General features: G+C 35.4%; 1 protein-coding gene across 3 annotated transcripts in view; it reads left to right on the plus strand.

The window, feature by feature from the left end:
• NELL2 (neural EGFL like 2) overlaps window positions 1-22,434 on the plus strand; it is a 381,417-nt gene extending 358,983 nt beyond the window's left edge. For all 3 annotated transcript variants that reach the window (XM_035707259.2, XM_025477348.3, XM_049102609.1), the window contains 4 exons: window positions 8,879-9,072; window positions 10,111-10,287; window positions 12,000-12,224; window positions 21,722-22,434. In XM_035707259.2, coding sequence (XP_035563152.1) covers window positions 8,879-9,072; window positions 10,111-10,287; window positions 12,000-12,224; window positions 21,722-21,772 — 647 coding nt within the window. In that variant the 3' untranslated portion in view covers window positions 21,773-22,434. The remainder of the gene's footprint in view (window positions 1-8,878; window positions 9,073-10,110; window positions 10,288-11,999; window positions 12,225-21,721) is intronic.
• Window positions 22,435-24,500: the final 2,066 nt, after the last annotated feature.

A 24,500-nucleotide genomic window follows, 5' to 3' on the forward strand; every position in this document is an offset into this window, starting at 1 on the left:
ATTTTCAGTGAATTGACAAACCACTCTGCCCCTCTATACCCCCTATTAAAGGGCGTGATTTATAGAAAGCAGGCAGGATGTACAAAGCCTCATGAATAATTGCCAGGGAAACCATCCACACTGAAAGGATTTGCCATCCAGAAGTTTGGCACAAGAATGAAAAACAGAGCAAACCTCAAGAAGTTACCCTTTTTCCATTTGTATCTATACCTTCATAGATTAACAGCCTGAGAGAATAAAGTGACTAAAATGACACAGTCACTGAGGCCTTGGAGAATCTAACTTTAACAGTACTTGACACCTAAATGATAAGATGTCTTTTATTCTTGGACCTCAGAGGGTTTTCATAAAGAGGAAAGTGAAGCGGTCTTGGGTGATAGATGCTTTCATGCACTTTGTACTTTGCTGGCCGCTGCAGAGCTCTGGACCTGAAGCAGAGGGTCCATCTGGATTTTTGCAGTGGAAGGGGAATGCTGTTGCCTTACCAGGGGCTAAAACCTGGTGCTTGCAAATAACCACGGAACTGTGGTCTGAGAGCTTTGCCTTCCCTGGTGCATGTCCCAGAGTGAATACTTCCAGTCCTGTAGAGAATGCCGTGAACCATGGATTGCAAATCAAGAGGCAGATCAAAGAGTGTGATTTTGCACTTCCCGCATAAACTACTTTGCCTGTATTCTCTCATCTGTCATGGGGAAGAAGTCTAGTTTTGTTGTTGTTGTTGTTGTTGTTGTTGTTTGTTTTTTGTTTTGTTTTGTTTTTTTATCTAAAAGTGCTACCTTTTTGTTAAGATGGTCTTTCACTTTAAATTATATACACAAAGAGTAAATATAAGCCGATTATAAATAATTCAAGTCATACACAAATACCTAGATTAAAGCTGAAAATACATCCTAATTTCATCCCTCCCCTTTCCCCATCCCTCCTGCTTCCCTAGGGGAAACCTGTGCTTGGGTTTGCTTGGTACCCTTGCACACCCTTCCCATGCAGCAGAATGTGAAGGGGAAAAAACATGTACCTCTGCTGACTATCTCACTTTACATTTGCACATTTCACTATGTTTGAAATTTCTGACTGCAAATCCCAGGAGGGCTGCATTCGTTATCTATCGATGCATAACAAATTCCCCCAAAACTTAGCAGCTAAAAACAACAAAAGTCACCTGACAGTTTCTGTGAGTGAGGAATCCATGCACAGCTTAGCTGGGGGACTCTGGGTTCACAGTTTCTCGTGAGGTTGTGGTCAAGTTGTTGGTCAGGCCTGTGGTTTCAGCGTGCAGACTTGTCCGAAGTGGGAGTGGGGTGGTGGGGGGTGGGGGGGAGCAGGACTCTGCTTCCAGGGTCACTCCTGTGGCTTTCTGCAGGTCTGGTTCCCGTAACACGGGAACCACTCACTCCACAGGGCTGCCTCGGGACGTGGGAGCTGGCTTCCCCCAGAGCAAGCAATCCAAGCAGAGCAAGTGTCCATGGTCTTTTTATAACCTCATCGCAGATGTGCCATTTCATGGCTTCTCTACGTTCTGTCTGTTAGCAGTGAGTCAGAAGTCTAGCCAGCCCACATTCAGGGGAAGAAGATGACATGAGAGTATGAGCAGCGGTGAGGCTCGCTGGATGCTAGCGTATGGGCTCCCTCCTGCAAGGGCCTTGCAGCCTTGCCCAGTGCGCTGATTTTATTTCCATAGTTACTTTCTCCTGCAACTCTCCAATAACAGCCATTTCATACCTTCTCTAATCTCCTCAAGTCTTAGGAGACCACTTGCCTTCCCTTCATTCTCTGATGACAGCCCTGCTGCTTATTTAACCGAGAAAACAGAAGCATCTTTGCACCAGGAGCTCTACTAGCTTACTCTTGTTTCTTCTTCTTTTTTTTTTTTTTAACTCTTGTTTCCATCTGCTGTTTTCCCTTCCTCCTGTTTCACTGAATTAAGTGCCATTTCTCCTATCAGACGTTAAACGCTCCGTAGTACCTTACATCTCACCCCTCTCGCCTGCTTGAAGTCTCTGTCTTTGTATTACCCACATTCTGGTCCTTATGATACTCTTTCTTATCAGCATACAAACAGCCTAGAGTAGCACCCATCTTTAAAAAGAATAAAATAAAAACAAACAAAAAGTAAAAAAAAAAAAAAAAAAGAGTAACTTCCCATGATATTGCTTGATTCTCCAAACATTGCCCCCATTTCACTGCTCTCTTCTAGAACAGAACTTTTTGAAAGAATCTGTTGTATTTGTTATCTCCGTTCTCTTGCTTCCAACAACACGGTAGTACCCCAGCCCCACTGAATGCTGCCCTTTCAAGATGACTTAACAGTGTCCACGTCATCAAATTCACTACTCAGTTACTCTCTCTTTGCTTGACAACTCACGCTTTTGAAGCAGTGGATCACTTCTTACTCTCAAAACAACTTTCTTCACTTGGCTTCGAGGATGCCACTTTCGCCTTTCTCCTACTCTATAGGCCTCTCCATTCCCTCTCCGAGGACTACATATTCAAGGCCCCAGGACATTTGGCAATCTTCTCTATCCATTCTCAAACTAAATCAACCAGTTCCATAGTTTCATATGCTGTTCATATACTTCTATTTCAGACCTTTTCCCTAGTTGCAGATTCATATATCTCACTGCTTACCGGGTATCTAACCTGGATTTCTTAAAGACAACTCAGACTTAATGACTAAAATACAACTCTTGATCTTGATTTTCAAAATATTTTCCCAGTCTTACCACTTTTCACTGTGTCTATTGTTACTATGTTGGTCTAAGCCATCATTATCTTTTGTCTGGACTAGTGTACCTTTCTCCAAACTGGTCTCCCTACTTCCACCCTTGACTCCTCTAGGGTCTTGTTTTTCTAGCACTCTAGGTTGCTTAAAATCAGAAGTAAGAGCATGCTCCAATTCTGCTCCAATGCCTGGAGGCTTTCCATTTCTCTTCGGAGTAAAATCCAAACCCCAACAATGGCTTTTACAAGGGTCTACGTGATACGAGTACTTGGCTTTCTTGCCATTTTACAAAAATACCAAACTGACTCCCTTCTCGTGTGCTTTTCTTTTTGTTTGGAATGTCTTTCCCCAATTCTTTGAATTTTTCATTCATATTATTCAGATTTCCTCCTAAATGGCTTCTTCTGGACTCCCATCCTAAAATAGCATCCTTCTCTAACACTCTTCACTTACCTTGCTTCACTTTTCTTCATAGAAATTATAACTTCTCTTGAAGTGATTGAGTATATTACTTACTTGCTTATTATCTTCTGCAAAATGTAAGCTTTAAGAGTCATAGATTTTTTTTGCTTGTCAGCCACCAGTGCCTCAGACAATGTTTGTGTCAGAGTGTACAAAATATATTCATTTGCCCAATGAAAAAGATTAAAACGGATAAAAATAGAGATAGATACATAGATAAATAGATAATATTTAATCAGAAGTACATTAGGAATATAACCTGTTAGAATTGGATAGTAGATAGTCCTATCTTAAAACTAAATATATATTTAAAAGAAACTAAATATATAAAGTAGTGATCAGGACAGAAAAACAAAACATTATTAGTGCACTCATGAGTGTCCAGAAAGTAACAAGGAAAATTAAACTAAGCATTAAAAATAACACATGATAAAGATGAAGATGGGGAAGTAAAGGATTGTATAAGATGCTTATGCAAAAAAAAAAAAGGCTTTTCAAGGAAATTCTTTAAACACAGAAACAGTGGGAAATCTTTTTTTTTTTTAATATATATACAACTCTGGAAAGATGATTCTACTTTTATCTTCCAAAAGAATTTATAATGATTATCAGAAAAACCTACTACTTTCTCAAGACAATGTGCTCTGAAGGATTCCTTAAAAAAAAAAAAAATCAATGTTATAAAAAAAAAAGAGTAAAATGCTTCTTCTAAACAACTATCCATTTACTACAATTTCAATGATTTGCAGAATTGTAATATTAGTATTTAGAAGGATACAGTTTTTTAAGAGTATAATTATATCTGAGCAGGTGCCATTTTTCTGTTGCTGGGAAAAAAAGCATTTCAAAGTGGACAAAGTCACAGCAGTAGGTTCACAATTACTCTGAAGAGATGCATAAATATGTTTGATGACATGAATAAGTAACTGCACTGTTTCACTACTTTTTAGGCTGCAGTTCAGTAATATGCAACATACATGTTTATAAGTGGCATTCATACAAATTATATGCTGCTTTGCTCATCCATTTATCTCAGAGGTGTAGATATTTAATCCCCCGATAATGTGCCTGAGAACCATCTTCTTTTTCCATGTTGTCCCTTCTTCTATGCTTGCCTGAAAATATGGCTCTCTCTGAGAATAAAGCCCAGTAGCTTTTTCACATAAGAATATTTTATTTACATGCCCACTTTTCACCTGTGTTACTTTAATTTCTGGATTATTTTTAAGTTTGGTGAGGTTTTTGCATTTGTAAGCCGAAAAGATAAGATAGCATCTTTTGAGTATTATGTTCAAGCTAAATATTGTGAATTCTTAACCTAAATCAAGAAAAAGGACAAAAATGAAATGAATCGAATTCACCTCAACAATTCACAGAACTTATTGTGTCCTGAATCGAGGCCCAAGTACCTTGAGGTGTTTGCCAGGCATCTGCTGCATAGAAATATGAAAGAGGTGTGGTCACTGTTCTCAGCTATGGAAGAGAGAAAATGTGTACCACAACTGTCATACAAGATAGAAGTAGTGAGTTTCTTAATAGAGGAGAAAGCTACAAGGGTGCAAATAATAAATACGTGAGAAAATACAAATTTAGAGCTGTTAGGAAAGGAAGGGAGAAATGATTTCCTGTTTGGGAACAAGAGAGTCTAGCATTTGTTGTTTGTTTTGTTTTGTTTTGTTTTTTGTTTTTAAGATTTTATTTATTTATTCATAATAGACACAGAGAGGGAGCGGGGATCAGAGGGAGAAGCAGGCTCCATGCCAGAAGCCTGACATGGGACTCAATCCCAGGACTCCAGGATCACGCCTTGGGCGAAAGGCAGGTGCTGAACCGCTGAGCCACCCAGGGATCCCCCGAGTCTAGCATTTGTATTAGGACTTTGAGTGTGATGTGATTATTGCCACGTTGTGATAGGAAATGAGAAGCAAGCAAAAGAAGCAGCTTTAAATGCCTTTCTCAAAAGTTTGAATTTGACTCCAAAGTACTGTTTTCAAGAAAGGAAATGATGAAAATACATCTTCACCAAATCCATATGTGGAACCCAGTTCTATTTTCTGAACTCCAGACCCATATATCCAACTATTTACTGGACAGCTCTATTTGGCAGCCCAGAGGAGAGTGTAATTCAACACGCCCTGACCTAACTCATGTCTTTCGTCATCCTGCCACCCACTTTCACTCCACAGCGAAATCCTGCTCTTCTTTCTCTGACTAGCATCAGCCAAATTTTCCAAGCTAGAAATCTACACATCATCCAGGACCACTTGCTCTCCCTAATCTTTGAACAAGTAGCTAAGTTGCTGCATCTTTGTTGTTTCTATTTTGGAAGATTCTCTCCATTGTCTCTTTCTGTTAATCTCTTAACCACCAATGTTAGGCCAGCACAGCACTGTGCATAGATAGGAGCATAGTCTCGAGGCCTGATGACTTAGATTCTCATGTGGGCTCTATACCCTACTAGACCTTGGTAAGGTTATGCAACATTTCTATGCTTCAACCTCCTGATCAGTAAAATGGGAATAATTACTGTACCCTCCAGTTGTTGTGAGGATTAAATGAATCATTATATGAAAGCCCTTAGAATCTGGCACATACCAACCATTGTGTAAGTGCTTACTTTTATTATATGACCATTGCTTGCCTGGATTACTGAAACAGCCTATTAATTAATCTCCTGGCTGTAAATTCCAATCCACTAAAATCCCTCTTCCAAAATGAAGCAAACTTTGTATAGGAAATACCTGATTATGCCTTTTTTTTTTTTTTGCATTTCCCTAAAATGACAGCTTATTGTCTTTATGATGAAGTTCAGATTTCTTTTATTTTTAAAGATTTATTTATTTGAGAGAGAAAGAGAGAGAATGCAAGGGAGGAACAGAGGGAGAGGGAGTAAGAAACTCCAGCAGACTCCACACAAAGTGTGGAGCCCGACGCAAGGCTCCATCTCATGACCCATGAGATTATGACCTGAGCCAAAACCAGGAGTCAAACATTTAACCAACTGTGCCACCCAGGTGCCCCTGAAGTTTATATTTCTTAATATGGCCCTTACTTGGACCCTGAGTACCTCTTCAGCTCACTGTCTAACTACTTACTCTCTTCCTGTGGACATTCAACTCATTCCCTCTAGCATATCTTGCTGACTCTAAATTTTGGACCTGCAAGCACACCCTGACCTCTGATTAGACCACTCTTTACCTCCTCTTGCTTGGCCAAATTGTATTCATCATTTAATTGCCACGAGGATGTGTATGTGGGCAAGAGAAAGATCCAGAAAGCACTACCAATATGATAGGAAGCAAATAAAGAAAAAAGTATTAGGAAGGGAGAATGAACTGTAGCAAATGCTGCTGTTAGATCAAGTTAGATCTGCAATGAGGCTTGATCATTGGAATTAGCAACACTATTTCTTCAATAACTCACTAGAGTTGTATTTTTAAAGTTCAAATATTTATGTATCATAGTAGGTTTTTCAAAGCAGAATATATACCCCTTATGTATATTTAATTTAGGAATTTAATATTATAATAAAATTATATGTAACAATGAATTCCAAAACTCTATACTACCATTCAATTGAGAATAGCCTCTGTTTTGGGAAACCCAGGGTAGATAACAAGTCAGGGGAGGTGGGGGAAGATGAATTCAAATTAATTCAAAGTGCATTGTATAGCAAAAAGTAATCATTGGCTCATAATGATTTTCTGCCTACACATTTCTCCAGGTATGACAAGTACATATCAACCATTGTTGTGAGCAACTTATTATTCTAATTCTTTATTGTAAACATACTTTATTTCAGAGCACGTGTTCTTTTTGTGGCTGGACACCTCTTTGTCTTCTTCAGCAAATCTAAGGATTGTCTCTGCTTTAAAAAAAAAAAAATGCATTACCTGATGGCAGAGCTTTTATTTTAAATGTCAAGCAAAATGAAATGATTGTAAAAATCCAGCCATTGCCATTAATGGAATTAAATTTGTATGGTGGATATTTAAAGGATTATGTAGTAAGAAGTATTTGTCCAGTTTTTGGTCAAAGAGACCAAATAACTATGGTTAATATTTTTCCTGTTTTCTATAGCTCCTAATCATAAGAATATTTAATAGGAGACAAAGATCGAGTCGTCCAATACACCTTATTATTCTGAATAGACCAAATATAGAGCTATTTTATAAAATTTCACTTCTTGCTCTTCTTTCTCTAAATAGCATCAGCCAAATTTCTCTGATCTGAAATATATATATATTTATATATAATAGTTACTATATATATAAAACATATATATATATCAATGTACTTTTAAAAATGTGAAATATGTCTTCATGCTGGCTAACAGTTCTGCTTTTAATCATACTCTATAGTCATAAACTGTATTATCCTTGACAAATCAAGCTATAATAATGTGTTCACTGTAGTTATAACAAAAATCTTTTCAGCTGTTGTCTCAATTCATTGGATTTCTTGCAGTGGGAATGGAGCAAAATCAAGACAAATAGACATATATCATGTGGCTTATTTTTAGGAACATATATATGACCGAACTTAATATTTAATAATTTAAATATGGCTAAAATATAATCTTGACTAGCCCATTTCTTTAATAATGTTGAAACCAAACAAACCATTTAAGAAAGATGTCTACGAAAGTCTATCTTTAAAATTTTCTAAGAAAAGCAGTGTACAGTCCCCCTGGTTAAAAGCTATCCATTCCATCTCTTCTCTAACCCACTTCTGCTGTGATTTAATTCTTTCTTTCTTGTCCTTTACTCAGAGGAAACAGATGAAGTAGGAAATAACTGCTCACTGCCACTCATACAATATCCCTGAAATGTATTTGGGCTTGTGACCTTTAAATTATGGGGATAAATAAAATGAATCACATCTCTTCTTATAGACCTGATCTGTGGGTCAAAATATGTTTGCTTTTCATCTGTATGAAAATGTTTTAGGCTGTGATTGCCATAGAATGGGTGAGGTCAGGTGGAGAATGGGCTGTTGCCAATTGAGTCAGGCAGAAGATAAAATGATCAACTGAAATGGAAGAGGTAAGAAGTGGAAGATTATTTGCGAGAGAAATGGTAATTCCAGATGGTTACTTGCCCTCTGTGGGTGGGGGGCAATATGTGAGGACAGTGTGAAAATGCCTGGTTGTAAGGGAAGAACACCTGGGCCAAACACTGGGAGAAGCTTAGATGGGGTGATGTGTGGGTGCTTGAAGCTGAATAAAATCCCTCGGAGGTCCCATGACATCCCACTAAGAAAGGATTTGGGGTTCATCTCCCACTAAGAAAGAATTTGGCGTAAACACCATTTTAACATTGAGGGTGATTTTCCCAATGAAAACTCATAGGCACTATTAGAATTTCAACTGCCACTGATTTTTGTTTAATAAATTGAATTCTATCCTTACTTTCAAAAAATATGTGTTTCATAAAGCTTAATGGTATTTACAGAGATAAAAGTTGAGAATCTAACCAAGGTTATCTGGTGTTTGAAGTCAAGCATGATAATGTTTTCCTGTGAAATCCCTAGATCATTAACATTGCTTTAGTCAGCATTTAATACGAAATGCGTGCCAGTAAGATGAAAATTAATTTACAGTTGAATGCTTTATGTAGGAGGCAACTTCCTTGATTGCAGTTGTTTGAAACCAAGCATAGTCTAAGCACATTGCCTGCTGCCTTTTCTTGGCTGTAGATATCGATGAGTGTGGGACCGGGAGGCATAGCTGTGCCAATGATACCATTTGCTTTAACCTGGATGGTGGATACGATTGCCGATGTCCTCATGGAAAGAATTGCACAGGGGACTGCATCCATGATGGGAAAATTAAACACAGTGGTCAGATTTGGGTGTTGGAAAATGACCGGTGCTCTGTGTGTTCGTGTCAGGTTGGTATAAATAAAAAACTGTAATCATTTTTATTGGGATGTAATTTGCATAAATTTTCAGTGTACAGCTTGATGAGCTTAAACAAATGCATGCATCTACTTAAGCACTAGCAAAATTAGCAGAAAAGGACATTTTCATCTGCTCATAATGTTGTCTCTGTCCTTATTCCCATACCCTCAGTCTGAAGGAAACACTGGTTTTGGTCATTGTAGGTTAGATTTATATTTTCTAGAGCCTTATATAATAAGTAGTACATATAATGCATACTTTTTTTTGTCTGGATTTTTTCAGTATATGTTTTTGACTTTCTTTAATATTCATTACATATATCAGCAACCCATTCTATGTTATATCAATGTATTTCTTTGTTATTGCTGAGTAGTAGTTCATCTTATGGAAATGCCACAATGTGTTTATCTGTTCACATGTTGATAAAACTTTGTTGCTAAGCATGCTAGTGTTTCTATAGTAACAATATTCTATTTGAACAAAAGAAGAAATGAAGCCGCAATGGACCTACTGTGGCCTGCGAGTGAAAACGATCTATTTGGACTGTGGCTCAGTCCCACTTTATTTACCCAGTTGATAATTGAGACTTAAAATATAGTTAGATAATTAACACTCTGCATGAAGGACTCAATTATTAAAAGAAACTGATAACAATTTGTACAGTAACTTAAAGTCTAATATAGCCCATAAACCTAACAGTAGGTAAAGCTTTTTGACTAACTATGCCCTTACACAGAACAAAATTTGGGTAATATTCTAATTACTATGCTAATAAACAAACACATGTATATTTATATATACATACCCACGTTTATATACACAGAAGGACGGCATAGTGGTTATTTCGTACTGGTCATTTCTGGAAATTTGCTGGTCAAGTAGCATTTGGAGAGGAAATTGGAAGTTCTCCAGTTTGGTTGGGTAATTCCTGTGTGTTTGCTGCAAAATGTAACATTAAATCTATTACATTGATGTAATATATTGAGAAACTGAAGCTTCTGTTCACTCTTCTCTCTTTTTTCCTACAGAATGGATTTGTCATGTGTCGCCGGATGGTCTGTGACTGCGAGAATCCCACGGTTGATCTCTTTTGCTGCCCTGAATGTGACCCAAGGCTTAGCAGTCAGTGCCTCCATCAAAACGGGGAGACTTTGTACAATAGTGGTGACACGTGGGTTCAGAATTGCCAACAGTGCCGCTGCTTGGTAAGTATAGTTTACATGAAGTACAGGGACAGTCCAGGCCCAGAATCCAACGAGGAAGACAGTCTTGGCCTCCCACATCTGCTAGTTCTCAGCACCTGCCTGGCCATCGTGCTGGTGGTGACAAAACGTGAGCCTGATTAGATGACAAGATGGTGGGCATGTAGTCAGGACCCATGAAGGGACAGCCTGGTGCAGATGTGGTTCAGCATGTCATGCATGTTTTTCCAGAGCCTAGAAGAAGAGACTTGGGATGCCTGGGTAGCTCAGGGGTTGAGTGTCTGCCTTTGGCTCAGAGCATGATCCCAGGGACATGGGATGGAATCCGCATCAGACTCCCCACAGGGAGCCTGCTTCTCTCTCTGCCTGTGTCTCTGCTTCTCTCTCTCTGTCTTTCATGAATAAATAAATAAAATCTTTAAAAAAAAGAAGAAGAAGAAGAGACCCCCCTAGCATCCCCAATCCCGTTCAGCTTAGGTTTATTTAGAGATTGTTATAAATAGAACAGTGGCATTCATGAAAAATATCATTTTTTGTCCAAGTAGAACTTTCATTAATCCATTTTTATCAGTCATGCTCAGACTTAAAAAAAAAAACAGAAATAAATGCAAAAAAAAACCACACCCACTTTTTTTTTCCTCCTAAATATTTTTATCAGTGCAATTCTAGTGGGTACCCTGTTTGACACATGCTATGAATTTGCAATAAATACTTACTAGAAGACGAGAATTAAATGTATATATTTACAAAACTTCCACTGGAAACAACAGGAAAAAAGAAAATAAAGACTTAATCAGGGAAACACCAGTCTTTTTTCATTAGACCAAAATTCTCGTTTTGTTCTAATAATATAAATGAAAAAGGAAAATTGGTCTATGTGTCTTTATGGAAGAAAGTTTCACAGATGCTACTTTTAAAGTCATGGCTAGTTTCCTCTCTATTTGTGTGAGGATATTTTTAAATCAATGCTTTTTTTGCTGCTTCTTTTTTATACTTTAAACCCAAAAATCAATTGAAAGAGCAAGGTCAGTTTCAGTGCCCGAAGGCTGCTTTCATCTCCAAGACCATGAGATTCAGAATTATGAAGAAAATAGGAAACAGGTGGGAACTAAATTTTTAAAAGATCCAATTCACACAATTTCCCCATGTGGAATAAAGCTGCCTGAAATCAGTTCCTACTTGTTGTTTTTTTTTTTTTTCTCCAAAATCCCTAACCTGAGAAACATAAATGAACAAAGCAAACCTGCCAAATTCCCTTCCTATTTCAGTTTATTTTCTTGTAAATGGACAAAACTTTTGTTAGGCAGAAGGGAATAAATGAGAAGGTAGAGGGAGAAAAGATGAAAAGAATGAAAAAAGCACCTGATATGCAGAAATTTAAGTGAAACCTTCTTCCATAGTAAATAATTCTCCTCTGTCAGGGAAAAGATAGGAGTGTGTAAATGTGATTGTTTCAAGAGAAAGGGTTTTTGCTTTTGTTCATTGTTATTCTCATTTAATCCTTGAACACTCTTAAATCCACCTGCAGGATAGAGCTCAGCTCTGTGATAGGGCTTTTGTAGATTCCCTGCAGTATTTATGGCTTTGAAGGTGTGAGTATAACTATTCATCAGATAAACTAAGAAGTCAGTAAACACTGTACTTCCTCCCTCCCTACCTCCTTCCAAACCCTCCCTTCTTCTCTCTCTGCCCTTGTGCATCTGTTTTCTTTACAGCAGGGGGAAGTTGACTGTTGGCCTCTGCCTTGCCCAGAGGTGGAATGTGAATTCAGTGTCCTCCCAGAGAACGAGTGCTGCCAGCGTTGTGTCACTGACCCTTGCCAGGCCGACACCATTCGTAATGACATCACCAAAACTTGCCTGGATGAGATGAATGTGGTTCGCTTCACTGGGTCCTCTTGGATCAAACATGGCACTGAGTGTACTCTCTGCCAGTGCAAGGTAAAGCCTATTAAATTCAAGTAGGGAGCATTTGGCCAGCTGTACCCAGGGCTCACTGATATTAAAGTGCTTAACCTGGACAATGGGAAGCATTTTTTTTTCCCTATATATTGTTTAAACAGAAGTGGGAGGAGGGCCGCTCAGCTTTATTAGTGCCTAGCCTAACTGCTCTGTGCATCTTCAAAGCATGTTCAGGGAGAAGGAAGCACATGATCAGAAATCAGAATGATCAATCATTTATATCACCAGAACAGAAAGCACCTACTTAGATTGCCCTAAAGTATCTAACTGTACACATCTTAAAAAAAAAAAAAAAGAAAAGAAATCTACAACACAAACTTCATGTTTCTTCTTTCATGATGGAAGACAATATTATTTTATTGATTTTTATCTGGTCCTTTTATGAGGTCTGTAAGATATATCGACAGAATAAATATATTACATTCTCCAAAGTGAAAATCAATATGGAAAAAATGGGCATATTTCTTGGTTTGTTGTGGTCAGTTACATTGGGTTGAAAAATTTAAGATTTGCTTCTTACTATATTTTATTCCTACAGTTGGAGAAAAATCATTATAAAGATTTTTCTTCATCTCATAGCAAAATAGAACATGTGCCTTTTACTTCAATGAGAACGAGAATACAGATAATGTAGACAATATATAGAATTCATAGACACAGAGTTGAAAGCATTCTACTTGATTATTGTTCCTACAAATGTTGATTTAATGGTCATTGTATTTCAGTCATAATTTTTGAATCAACACTAAAACGAAGTCATCTGAAGGCTTAATAATAACAACACAGGAAAGCAAAGATTCAGATTTTTTCCAACATTGCACACCCAGATATCTCTAACTACTCTGTTTCTTAAGTGAACAATTCCATTAATTTTTTTTTCAATAGAGCAATTTAATTCAGATTCACTTAGCACAAATTCTTACTAGTTGGCTTGACATCACAGGGCAAAGAAATATAAAATGCTTTAAGCTTTGAGGTACTATTACCTATTTCAAACCAAAATTTCTGTCTCTTTCAGTCAATGTAATTTTTGTCAATCAAGCAGAGCTTTCTGAGTGAATATTTAATGCATTTTCTGAAAGTGCATTAGCAAATTCGAAAGTTACTACTACTACTTCTATTACTACTAAAAGTGACTAATGTACATGCAGTATTGCTTTAATATACATTAAATATAAGTACATTTAGCAGTGCAAAATGCTGAAACTTCAGCATTAATGACCAACAGGGAAATACTTCCTGAAATTCAATTACCAATTAAAGTCAAGTCCCTTTATACTCTTTTAAAAAAAAAAAAAATTTTTTTTTAAGTAATTCCTACACCCAACATGGGGCTCTAACTCACAACCCTGATATTAAAAGTCACGTGATCCACCAACTGAGCCGGCCAGGTACCCCATATACACCCTTAATCAAAGATTATCATTCTGAGTAATGACTACAAAAATATATACCAGGTGATAGCATGAGAAACACACCAAATATGATTCACACCGATATTTCCAACTAAAAAAATGAGCTCAGTAAAAGAAAAACATGAGAGTGTTTTCTGGGGTGAAGAGCATGAATAAGTTTGTCATTTGCTGTCTTATAAACAACTAGTAGGATTTTTTGCCTCATGATAGGAATGTATTCCAGAAAGTGTATTTTAGGATTAAATTCATTTTTTTGTCAGATAAGTGCTGATTCTTAGAAGTTACTATTTGATGCTGTTTCCCTTTTCCCTTCTTATTAAATATGACTTATAAAAATATGTGCTATTTTATCATATATATCCCAGATACAAAAATTTTTATTATGTTTATTTTGTGTTATTTTAAAAATAAAATGGATACAAAACAGGCTCCAGATATTGCATTGGAGATGAGTATTTTTCACAATTTGGTGCTTTCAGAGCAGCATTTTTACTTCTCATCTCCCTGCCCTGCCCGTCTAAGAGTTATTCATTCTAGTCAGTAAATACATTGTGCCAGGTATTATACTGGTACCAGGAGTGTAGTGATAAGCAAAACAGACACAATTGCTCCTGGAAATTATTACCTAGCACCTTATTGTCTAGAGCTATGCTGTCCAATATATAAGTTGGTAGCCACATGTGGCTATTTAAATTAATTAAGATTAATTAAAATTAAAACATCAATTTCTCAGTCACCCTGGCCACATTTTAATTGCTCAATGGCTACATGTGGCCAGTGGCTATCATATTAGACAGAACATATAAAGAACATCTCTATCATCACAGAATGTTCTGGGCAGCACCAGTCTAGAAAGGAAGAATTACAGTATCTAGAATCAGGCTACCTGGATTCAAAGCCTGGTCAACCACTCTAGCAATGTGACCTAAAGGAATGTCCATTAATCTCTCTGTGGCTCAATTTGCTTACCTGAAAAATGAGAATAATAATAGTACCTACATAGGGATAATTTTACTACCTACTTGAGAGATCCATTTAAAAAGTTTCCTAAGCATTTCATACACATTCAGAGTAAACACTCAGTATTGGCTATTATTATTGTCGGTAATAGAGTCAATAGATATTAATCAAGTCAGGAAACAGATAAAGACAACATTCTAGACTGTCACGGATGCCCTGAAGTAAAGGTGCACCGTGCTAAAAGACTGTACAGTATGTGCACCAGTTACCTCCTGAACAAATGACATTGAAAATCAGATCTGAGGAATTAGAAGTTAGCAGGGGTAGGGGGGTGGTAAAAAACGTCTTCTTAAAAATGTCTTCAGATTTCATTTGCTTAGGTAAAAAGGAGTTCCTCCATTCAGAATTTAAATTGAGTCAAATGAATGACTGAAGTTGTCTTTCCTAAATCTAAGAGAGACACATGAACCCTTTGATGAGCCAAAGTACTTTCAAGCAGTTATGCTTTGAGCTTCAAACAATAACTAGAGATGTGTCCACTTGAGAAATAAATATGAAGGGAAGAAGGATTAGAGGGTCATTTCCTTTAATAAGTAATTACCAAACAGCCAATTTGAAAATTGGAAACCAGAGGGCTACTTTTAATTCCTGGGCAGACTCTAGATGTATTACTGAAATAATTGAGGTATAAACAAAATTAGAGTTTTAAGGATGAAGCTCATAACTTCCTAAACTTTACTTTCATATATCAGGAACAGCAGACATGAAGTTTAGAAAGCAGAATTCTGTACTAACATTAGAATGGATAACTAGATCTATCTATGGAAACAAATGGCCCATAAATGAGAAATTAAAATGAAGGCTTTCAGGTATGATCAGGAAAGATTTGCAAATCAATAGAGGAAGAAAGGATTATTCTATACATATTGGAATCAACAGACAGAAGTTTGAGGGAAGTAATTTTATCTGCTTATCATATATAAAAACAAATTTTACATGGAAGAAATGTTAGATATTAAAAATACAAAGAAGATGTAATCAAATATTGACATTCTGAAAGGGAGAGGCCTTTTCTAAGTGAGAAAATACACCTCAAAGAAAATTTGAGCTTCTGTAGATAAAATTAGCAAAATAAAAGTCACAACTAGAGACTGGAAAAATATTCTTCTGGAAGATATGATTTCTTTGTTAAATTAAAAACATATAAAGTTAACAAGAAAAAACACTATTTCCCCATAAATAAATCAGCAAAGAATGTATAAACAATTCGCTGACAAAATACAGCTATTAAAAAAAGAGGGAATTATTCAACCTTTAAGTAATTAAAATCCTAATGTAAACTAACATAATGAATTTTTATTTTCACATACTACAGTAAAATAAAAATACTTCACAAAGATTTCCAATGCTGACGGATGTACTGGAACTGTAATGCTTATGAATTGTTAGTGACATTGAAAAATACCTGTCAACAGCCACATATATACCTTTTTGCCTACTCTCTGTCCCAACTCAAACATCTTTTGTCCCATTAATCCCAGGTCTAAGAATATAATCTAAAGAAATACTCTAAAATATGGAAGGTGCTATATATGCATTACAATATTCACCTCAATATTATTTGTCATATAAAATCAAGGAAGAAACCAAGATGCCCAAAAATAGAAAAATAGTTAAATAAGTCCTAGTAACTCTTTATGATGCAACATGCTATATTATATTAAAATTGTATAATATAATTATATGACTATTTTATTCAGACATTGAAAAAATGGCTTAAAATAAAAACTAAGCTAAAAATATAATTACATATATACTTTAATTGCAAGGTTGCAAATAATAGCATGAAATGAATTCTGTGAAGACATTAAAATATTGATGGAAGTGGGATTCTTAAATACATATTTATATATACATGTATTTAGAATCTATATTATTTATAAGCAGATTAATATGTTAATTATACAGTAAATTATAATATATTAATTATATAGTAAATGATAATATAAATGAATAAAAACTAAATATATTGAATATAAATAACATTAAAATGTATTACACATATATAAATATATTAACTGGAAATTAAAAGCTAACTGTCTTCCAGTCTTTATTTGAGTTTAGCACAAAAATACTCACAATGAGTTTTTTAAACTTTTTTAAAACATAGGATAGACATAGCCATAAATAACAGGGTGTTAAGGAAACACTGTGTACTATATAAAAATAACTCATTTTTATAATTCATTATAATAGTAGGTTGTTACTATTCCTAATAATCAGACTAGGTTTCAGTGGATCACCTTTTATTTTAGTTTTTATCGAGGTAATATTAATGATTGAGAATTTCATAGTTATATATATAATTTGATGAGTCTTACAAATCAAAATATAAAATATTTCCAACACGCAAGTACCTTTTTTCCCCTTCTAGACATACCAACTTCCCATAGCAAACTTCAGTTTGATTTCATTGTACTAGATTTATTTTGCCTTTTAAAAACTTCATATAAATGCAATTACTAACAATGTACTCTTTTATGTCTTCTGATAAATTAACGGTTTTGTCATTATGTAATGCTCTTCTTTTCTCTAGCAAGTCTTCTAAACTTGAAGTCAGTTTTTTTCAGATACTCATTTTGTTTTGATCTATCTACTTACAATTTATCTGTGGTATTATATTTAAACTGCATTTTTTATAGATAATGTATACTTAGTTCTTATTTGTTATCCAGTATGACAATCTCTGTCCTTTAATTGAAGTGTTTAGTCTGCTTACATTTAATATAATTTTTGGCATTGGTGGCTATAGGGCTACCATTTTGCTATTTGTTTTATATTTGTCCTATCTAATTTTCATATTCCTATTCCTCCATTTCTTCTTTTCATTTACGAATTTTTTCCTTTGGATTCTTAACTATAATTTTTATATGATTATTTTTGTTTCTGATCTAGAGATTACATTTTATAGCATTAATATATTACAGTATAATAAAGTGTGATATTATACTACTTCACATAAAATATAAGAACTTTAGCACAAAAGAATTCTATCCCCCTTAGTCTTTGAGCTATAATAATCATATAATTATTATGTAACTATATAAGCTGTAAACTCTAAAATTCCTTTTATTATTTTTCCTTTAATTAGGCAAATATCTTTTAAGGAAGTTAAGGGAGGAAAAATGCTATATTTCATATTTATCCACATATTTACCATTTCTCATGTTCATTTCTTCTCATATATTTGAGTCTCCATTTGGTGTACTTCCCTTCAGCTTTAACTTCCTTTAGCATTTTCCATATTGTAGATACATATTGTAGGTCCAACGGACCTTTCAACTTATATTTATCTATAAATATTTTTATTTTTGAAGGATATTTTTATTAAATATAGCATTCTGGAGTCACAGATTTGTCCCAGGACTTTAAAGGTGATATTCTGTTGTTTTTATGTCTCCATCATTTCTGATGAGGATTCAGTTATCATTTGTGTATTTGTTCCCCTGTATAAAATATGCCTTCTTCCCCCTGTTTCCTTTCACAATTCTCTATCTTTGATTCTTAGAAGTTTGAATGTGATACACTTACATGTGATTTTTTGTGTGACTTTATTCTTTGATGTTTGCTGGGATTTTTGAGTATCTAAGTTCGTGGGTTGTTTTGTTGTGTTATTGTTTTTTTTCTCAAGAAATTTGAGAAAATTTTGACCATGGTTTCTTCAAATATTTTCTCTGCCACAGTTTCTCCCTCCTGTTTTTCTGGATCTATGATTACTCATGTTTTATGGCTTAATACTATCCTGAAAGTCACTGAAGCTCTATTTTTATATCAGTCTTTTTTCCTCTTTGTTTTAAAGATTGGATAATTTCTATTTTTTGTTTTAAATTTGTTGCATATTCCTTCTGCCATATCTAATTGGTTGTTAAACCTATCCAATGAATTTTTCATTTCAAATACTGCAATTTTCATTCCCAAATTTCCATTTAATTCTATTTATAGTTTTATTTATCTGCTAAGATTTATCAATTTTTTTTTCCTTTAAACATATATAAAATATATACTTTCCAGTCTTTGCAAATTATTCCATCTGGATTATTTTTGAGTCATTTCTCTTCACAACTTTTTCTCTTGATTAGGCATCACCTTTTCTTGTCTTTCTTCACAAATCTAATATTTTTTATGGTTTATTGGATATTATAGATGATATGTGGTATAGATTCAGATTCTGTGTTCTGTTAGCTTCCTCTGAAGACTATGTTTGTTCTAGCAGTTTGCAAATTACTGACCAATCACCTTGCACTTAAGAAAGCTACACTAAAAAAAAGAAAGACAGAAAGAAAGAAAGAAAGAAAGAAAGAAAGAAAGAAAGAAAGAAAGCAAGCTACACTTTATACTGGTTAGGTGGGTCTATTCCAGATTTACCCCTAGTTCTAGGGTAAATGAGTCTCTTAACCTTGAGACACCGTTTTACTCCTGATCATGGCCTTTTTGGGCCTTCAATGAAAAACCTGAATTTTTTCATCAATCCTTCCTAACTTGGAAGGACACATATTTTAAACACTGCTACCCACAGTGAGCAGCTTTTGAAATCTCTGCCCAGATCTTTCAACCTTCAAGCTGTAACTCATTATCTCTTTAGTCTCTTCTGTAATTCAAAGACCAGGCAACAATTTAAGGGGAGTTTATATGCTGATTCACTCCCTTCTTTCTAGATATTTTCCTCTGAATTTACAACCACTCTGGCAACCCTAAAAGTTGTCCTCTGACATCTGAGGCCTATCAGATTGTGTCTTTCTGCCTGAGTTATAGTTAGCCTAAACTGCATAGACTACAGAGGGTCCTCAGGGGGAAATGCCAAGTGAAAATAAACCTCACACATTTCCCTTTTTTCACTGACTGAAACCTCTCCAGTGTCTGCCTGCTTTTGGTCACTACCTATTGCTTTCAAATAGTTATTTTTCCTATTTTGTCCAGACCCTTTGTAGTTATCTGAGGGAAAGTTAGTTTTATATAAGCAACTGTGCCATTACTGAAACTGGAACTCTGATGGAATATTTTCTTACTCATTCATGTATGAACTATTTTTCCCTAATTGAGGGTTTCCAATGAAATATTTATAGAACACTTTTCTTATTACAACAGAAAATATTGATATGGAATAAGAAAAACATTCCTTGAAGATTTTGAAAAATATACAGTCTCTTCCTAAAAGAGATGATGATGAGAACTGATGAGAACCATAATAATGATTTTTCTACCCATGAGTTCTAATACTAGCTTCATATACTCAATGGAAGAAAGCTCCAGAAACTCCCTCACTTTCTGCTCAAAAGCTATATAAGTTGAGGAACTGATATTCTTAGGAACTGGTATATCCCTTACTTCATTGGGTCACTGGACTGGGAAACCATAACATGATTATGATTTGAAAACCTGCCTCTAAACATAATGACAAAGTTTTAAAATACCACTGAAGAACCAAGAGATGTTGAGACTTTCTCTTGCTATGAGAATAAGAATTCTGCTTAATAAAAATTAAGAATAGAAGAGTATTAACTTAAATTGATAATACTCTTCTTGGAAATGAATTAGTTTTTCCCTCCGTTTCGTGTGCTTCAACAATGTTTGAAGTATCTAAATCTTTTATAGAACAGACACTTTTGATTTTATCATACTAAAGTATAATATATTTTTAAATCATCTAAAGTCATTTATTTCAGAGGAAATATCAAATAGAGGATGGTTGGGGCTCAACCTGGGGTTGAGTGGGTTAAAGTGGTTAAAACCCACTCAGTGGGTTAAAGTGGTTGGCTCAGTGGTTTAAAGCACCTGCCTATGGCCCATGTCCTGATCCCAGAGTTCTGAGATGGAGTGCCATGTCCTGCTCCCTGCTCAGTGGGAAGTCCACTTCTCCCTCTCTCTCTTTTCTTCATGCAACTCCTGTGTGTGTGTGTGTGTGTGTGTGAGAGAGAGAGAGAGAGAGTTACATGTGTGTGTGTTCTCTCTCAGGGGACTAAATAAATTTTAAAAGAAAACACACAAATAGAGGGTGGTTTTTAGGGTCAGACTAACCTGAATTTTAATCCCTGCTGTACCATTTATTAGCTGTGTGATTTTGCACATGATATTTAAGCTTTCTGATCTTCAGTTTCTGAATTTAGAAAATGTGAGTATTAATAATGACCCACTGGGAATGGTGTGAGGTTGAAATCACATAATGTATTTAAAATGCCTAGGAAAGTGTCTCACATAGAGTATGCACTCAAGAAGTAAAAGGATATCATCATCTTATGATTGTAGTAACAATATTATCATCATTAGTTAGCTAGTACAAGGAATCAAGAGTAAGATATTAATTTTTTTCTTTTTGTAATGTACTGTATTATTTTGATATTTCGTGCTAAAAACTAATTATGTATAATTGGCCCTTCCCTGCTATTTTTTCCTAATTTATCTCTACACTATTTTTTTCACCAGCTCAAAACTCTCACCCAGACCTTTTTTCAGTTTCTTAACTAAACAAAACTTTTCACTTCAAAGCCTTTACTCATTCTGTTCCTTGTGCTTTTGGCTGACCTTTACATGCTGCCTTGAGGTCTTGGTTTAAATATCACTTCTACAGAGAAGTCTACCTTGACCAAGTAGCCAGTCTTGAATTAATATCCTGACACCACCTAGTTTAGTTCTTTTCTAGCACTTTTTCACAATTTTTAAATGTATGTTTGCTTAGTGTTTATTAGTTTTCTCCCCTCCCCCTGTAACTCCTGCCCTATGAGAGTAGTGACCACGTCTGTTTATTCATCAATATACCTACGGCTCAACACATATTTTCGGAATGAACAATTGAGAGGACAAATGTGATCTAAGACAATGCCATGTGGTAAATTAAACCAGTCTATAATTTGCCACAAATAACTGGGCATAATTGGTTCTACAGTAGTAGAGACATGAGAAGTGAAGGGCTGTTGAACTTGAAGGGGTGCATAAATAATAAGTAAGCCCCAGTTGGATTTATGTGTACCAATCAATAAGTGTGAGTATTTACTAATGGCTTAACAGCTTATACCATCCATTTCTTTCCTCTTTTTTCTTCTCTAGAATGGCCACATCTGTTGCTCAGTGGATCCACAGTGCCTTCAGGAACTGTGAAGTTAACTGTCTCACGGGAGATTTCTGTTTAAAGAATGTTCTTTCATTAAAAAGACCAAAAAAAAAAAAAAGTCAAAACTTAAAGTGGATGATTTGTGGGCAGCTAAGTGCAGCTTTGTTAATAGCTGAGTGAACATTCAATTATGAAATTTGTGAAGCTTGAGAAAATCACTAAAGGAAAATTCTTGGGGCAAAACGAGACCAGAATTCTGCTTCTACTGTGTCTGACATCACCGTGGTAGAAGAATGGGTATGGAATACACACCATGACATCATGACCCCTGGATATAAAGCCTGAGCCCATCAGAGCTTTGAAAGCCTCTAGCTTCACTGGTGCAGAAAATTTTTCTCTAGATCAGAATCTTCACGAATCAGTTAGGTTCCTCACTGCAAAAAAATAAAATGCAAGGCAGTGAATGAATTATATTTTCAGAAGCAAAGAAGCTATAACATGTTATGTACAGTATACACTCTGAAAAGAAATCTGAAACAAGTTATTGTAATGATAAAAATAATGCACAGGCATGGTTACTTAATATTTTCTAACAGGAAAAGTCATCCCTATTTCCTTGTTTTACTGCACTTAATATTATTTGGTTGGATTTGTTCAGTATAAGCTCGTTCTTGTGCAAAATCAAATAAATATTTCTCTTACCTTATAACCTGTCCGAGTGTCTTGTTTAAAGTCTTCCTTTTCCCATGGACTCTTCAACCTACAAATTGCTTCCTAGTTCTGCTGATGAAAAACTCCCACCATGCTATTTCCAAACTGAAAGATGATTTGCACTATAATATATTTCTAAGTGGGGAGTATGATGGATATCTTCATTCTGCTTCTCTAGATCCTCATCACTTTTTCAACCCTGTCTATATTCTGGGTGCTGATCTATATAGACCGTATTAGTGGATTCCCGTGTCCTCTGATTTCTGGCTTGGTTTTACCAGTGGGGACTGCTGGCAAGATACCAGAAAGAGTTAAATTTGGGGTTTTTATTCTGCCGGCTCCCTTCCTACCAGAGCACTACCATGATTAGTGGTGTCACCTCACTGAAGGCTACATCTCCTGACACATCCCTCTGATTAGCTACCCTCTCCGGGTTCTGATAACTACTTCTATTTGCTTCTTCCAGCTTAGGGATGGTAACCACTCTGGCTGTTTTGTCCTCAGGAGGTACCTGCCCCATTTCTTGTTGATTTCCCGATTTCCCTATTTCCTGTCACGTCTTTATAAATGGTCCCTTTGTTAAACTCTCTTTAATTAGCCAGCTTGTGTGTGCCATCTGTTTCCTGCCAGGACTCTGACTGATATACATAAGGAAGGGAGTATGTGAAGGTTGGGAATGTTGTCAAGAATTGGACCTTCACGTTTTGATATAAAAAAATTAAAGAATCCCAAAGTTAAAAGGGATTATGACATTACCTGTTAAATTTGTTGAAATACTAGAATCACAGGAGGAAAAAAATAGATTGATGCCCTAATAATAAGGGACATGTAATCCAATATTGCCCTATTTCAATGTTTTTCATTAGTGTAAAAAGCAAATACAAAAGTTATCAAATTAAATTTTAGCTGCATAAGAGACTTTTTTCCTTAAAGAAAAAAAAAATGGAAATGGACAGTATATGACTACCACAAACTACAGAAATGGTAAAGTGGCGTTTCATTATCCCTGCACCATTGCTATGGAAACAATCTTACACTAGCTGAGCTAACGGATAATTTATAAATGTCTTAATACTTTGGTATGTGTAATATTTATTGAATGTGTGAATTCAAGTACTCTCCATATTCCCTGGATTTATCATAAATTATTTTTTCTGCAGCCTTCTTATATTTAATTTAACATTTCAACAGAGCACAAGGGTTTTCTTTCCCTCTGTTATTATTTACTATGATAAATAGCAATTTAGTCTCCAAGAAGATATTAATTTGAAGTTATTTCCATGAGATTTTTTCTCCTTATATATCTTTTGGATTTCATATTAAATCTTCCTGAAAAAATATATTTTATTTGCATTAATGAGGAGAGTAAGAAATAGTGCGTGCATGCGTGTGTGTGTGTGTGTGTGTGTAGCTCTCCATCCATATACTCATATATATGTATCATTTAGATGTTTTATGGCTTTTGGAAGAAGAAGCAAGGCTGGAATCACATATTCCCAATTTGTTATAAACCTTTTTAGGGCTCTGAGGGTTTTGGTGTTTGCCGACCCCTGGTTTCTATAGACCATTAAATGAAAGAAGACTCTTATAACATTGAAAAGAGGGAAAAATAAGATTATGTTCTTCCAAGGACTATTAAAGCAATGAATGTGTTCAGATTGAATGTTTTCCCTTCAAGTTTTATACCATAAAAAATAGATCCGGAGAATTACTGTTTACCCTGACAAGCAGTAATCAATTCCTTCTTAAGAACTTTGTTCCTCAGAAAAGAGGTGGTTAATGCCCTATTTCTTACTCTGGAGATAATTGGCAAAATGCCATCACTGAATTATGTCAACATTATGGGAAAATGAGGACTAAGAAGCATGGATTTAATTTGGGGGTACTTGGCTCTTTTAAGAGCAGCCCTTGGTGACAACCATTGTTTTTACATTTCCTTTATTTCCCCTTTTCTTTAAAGAAAAGCACAAGACTATTTAAATATGATTCTTTGGTAATTAATGTGTGGCAATCTGTATCATTTATCTCCCTTTTCAAAAGACTGCCATATTGCTTTCCCCCCTT

The sequence above is a fragment of the Canis lupus genome, chromosome 27 (assembly GCF_003254725.2).
Source record: "Canis lupus dingo isolate Sandy chromosome 27, ASM325472v2, whole genome shotgun sequence".
Classification (NCBI taxonomy): Eukaryota; Metazoa; Chordata; class Mammalia; order Carnivora; family Canidae; genus Canis; species Canis lupus.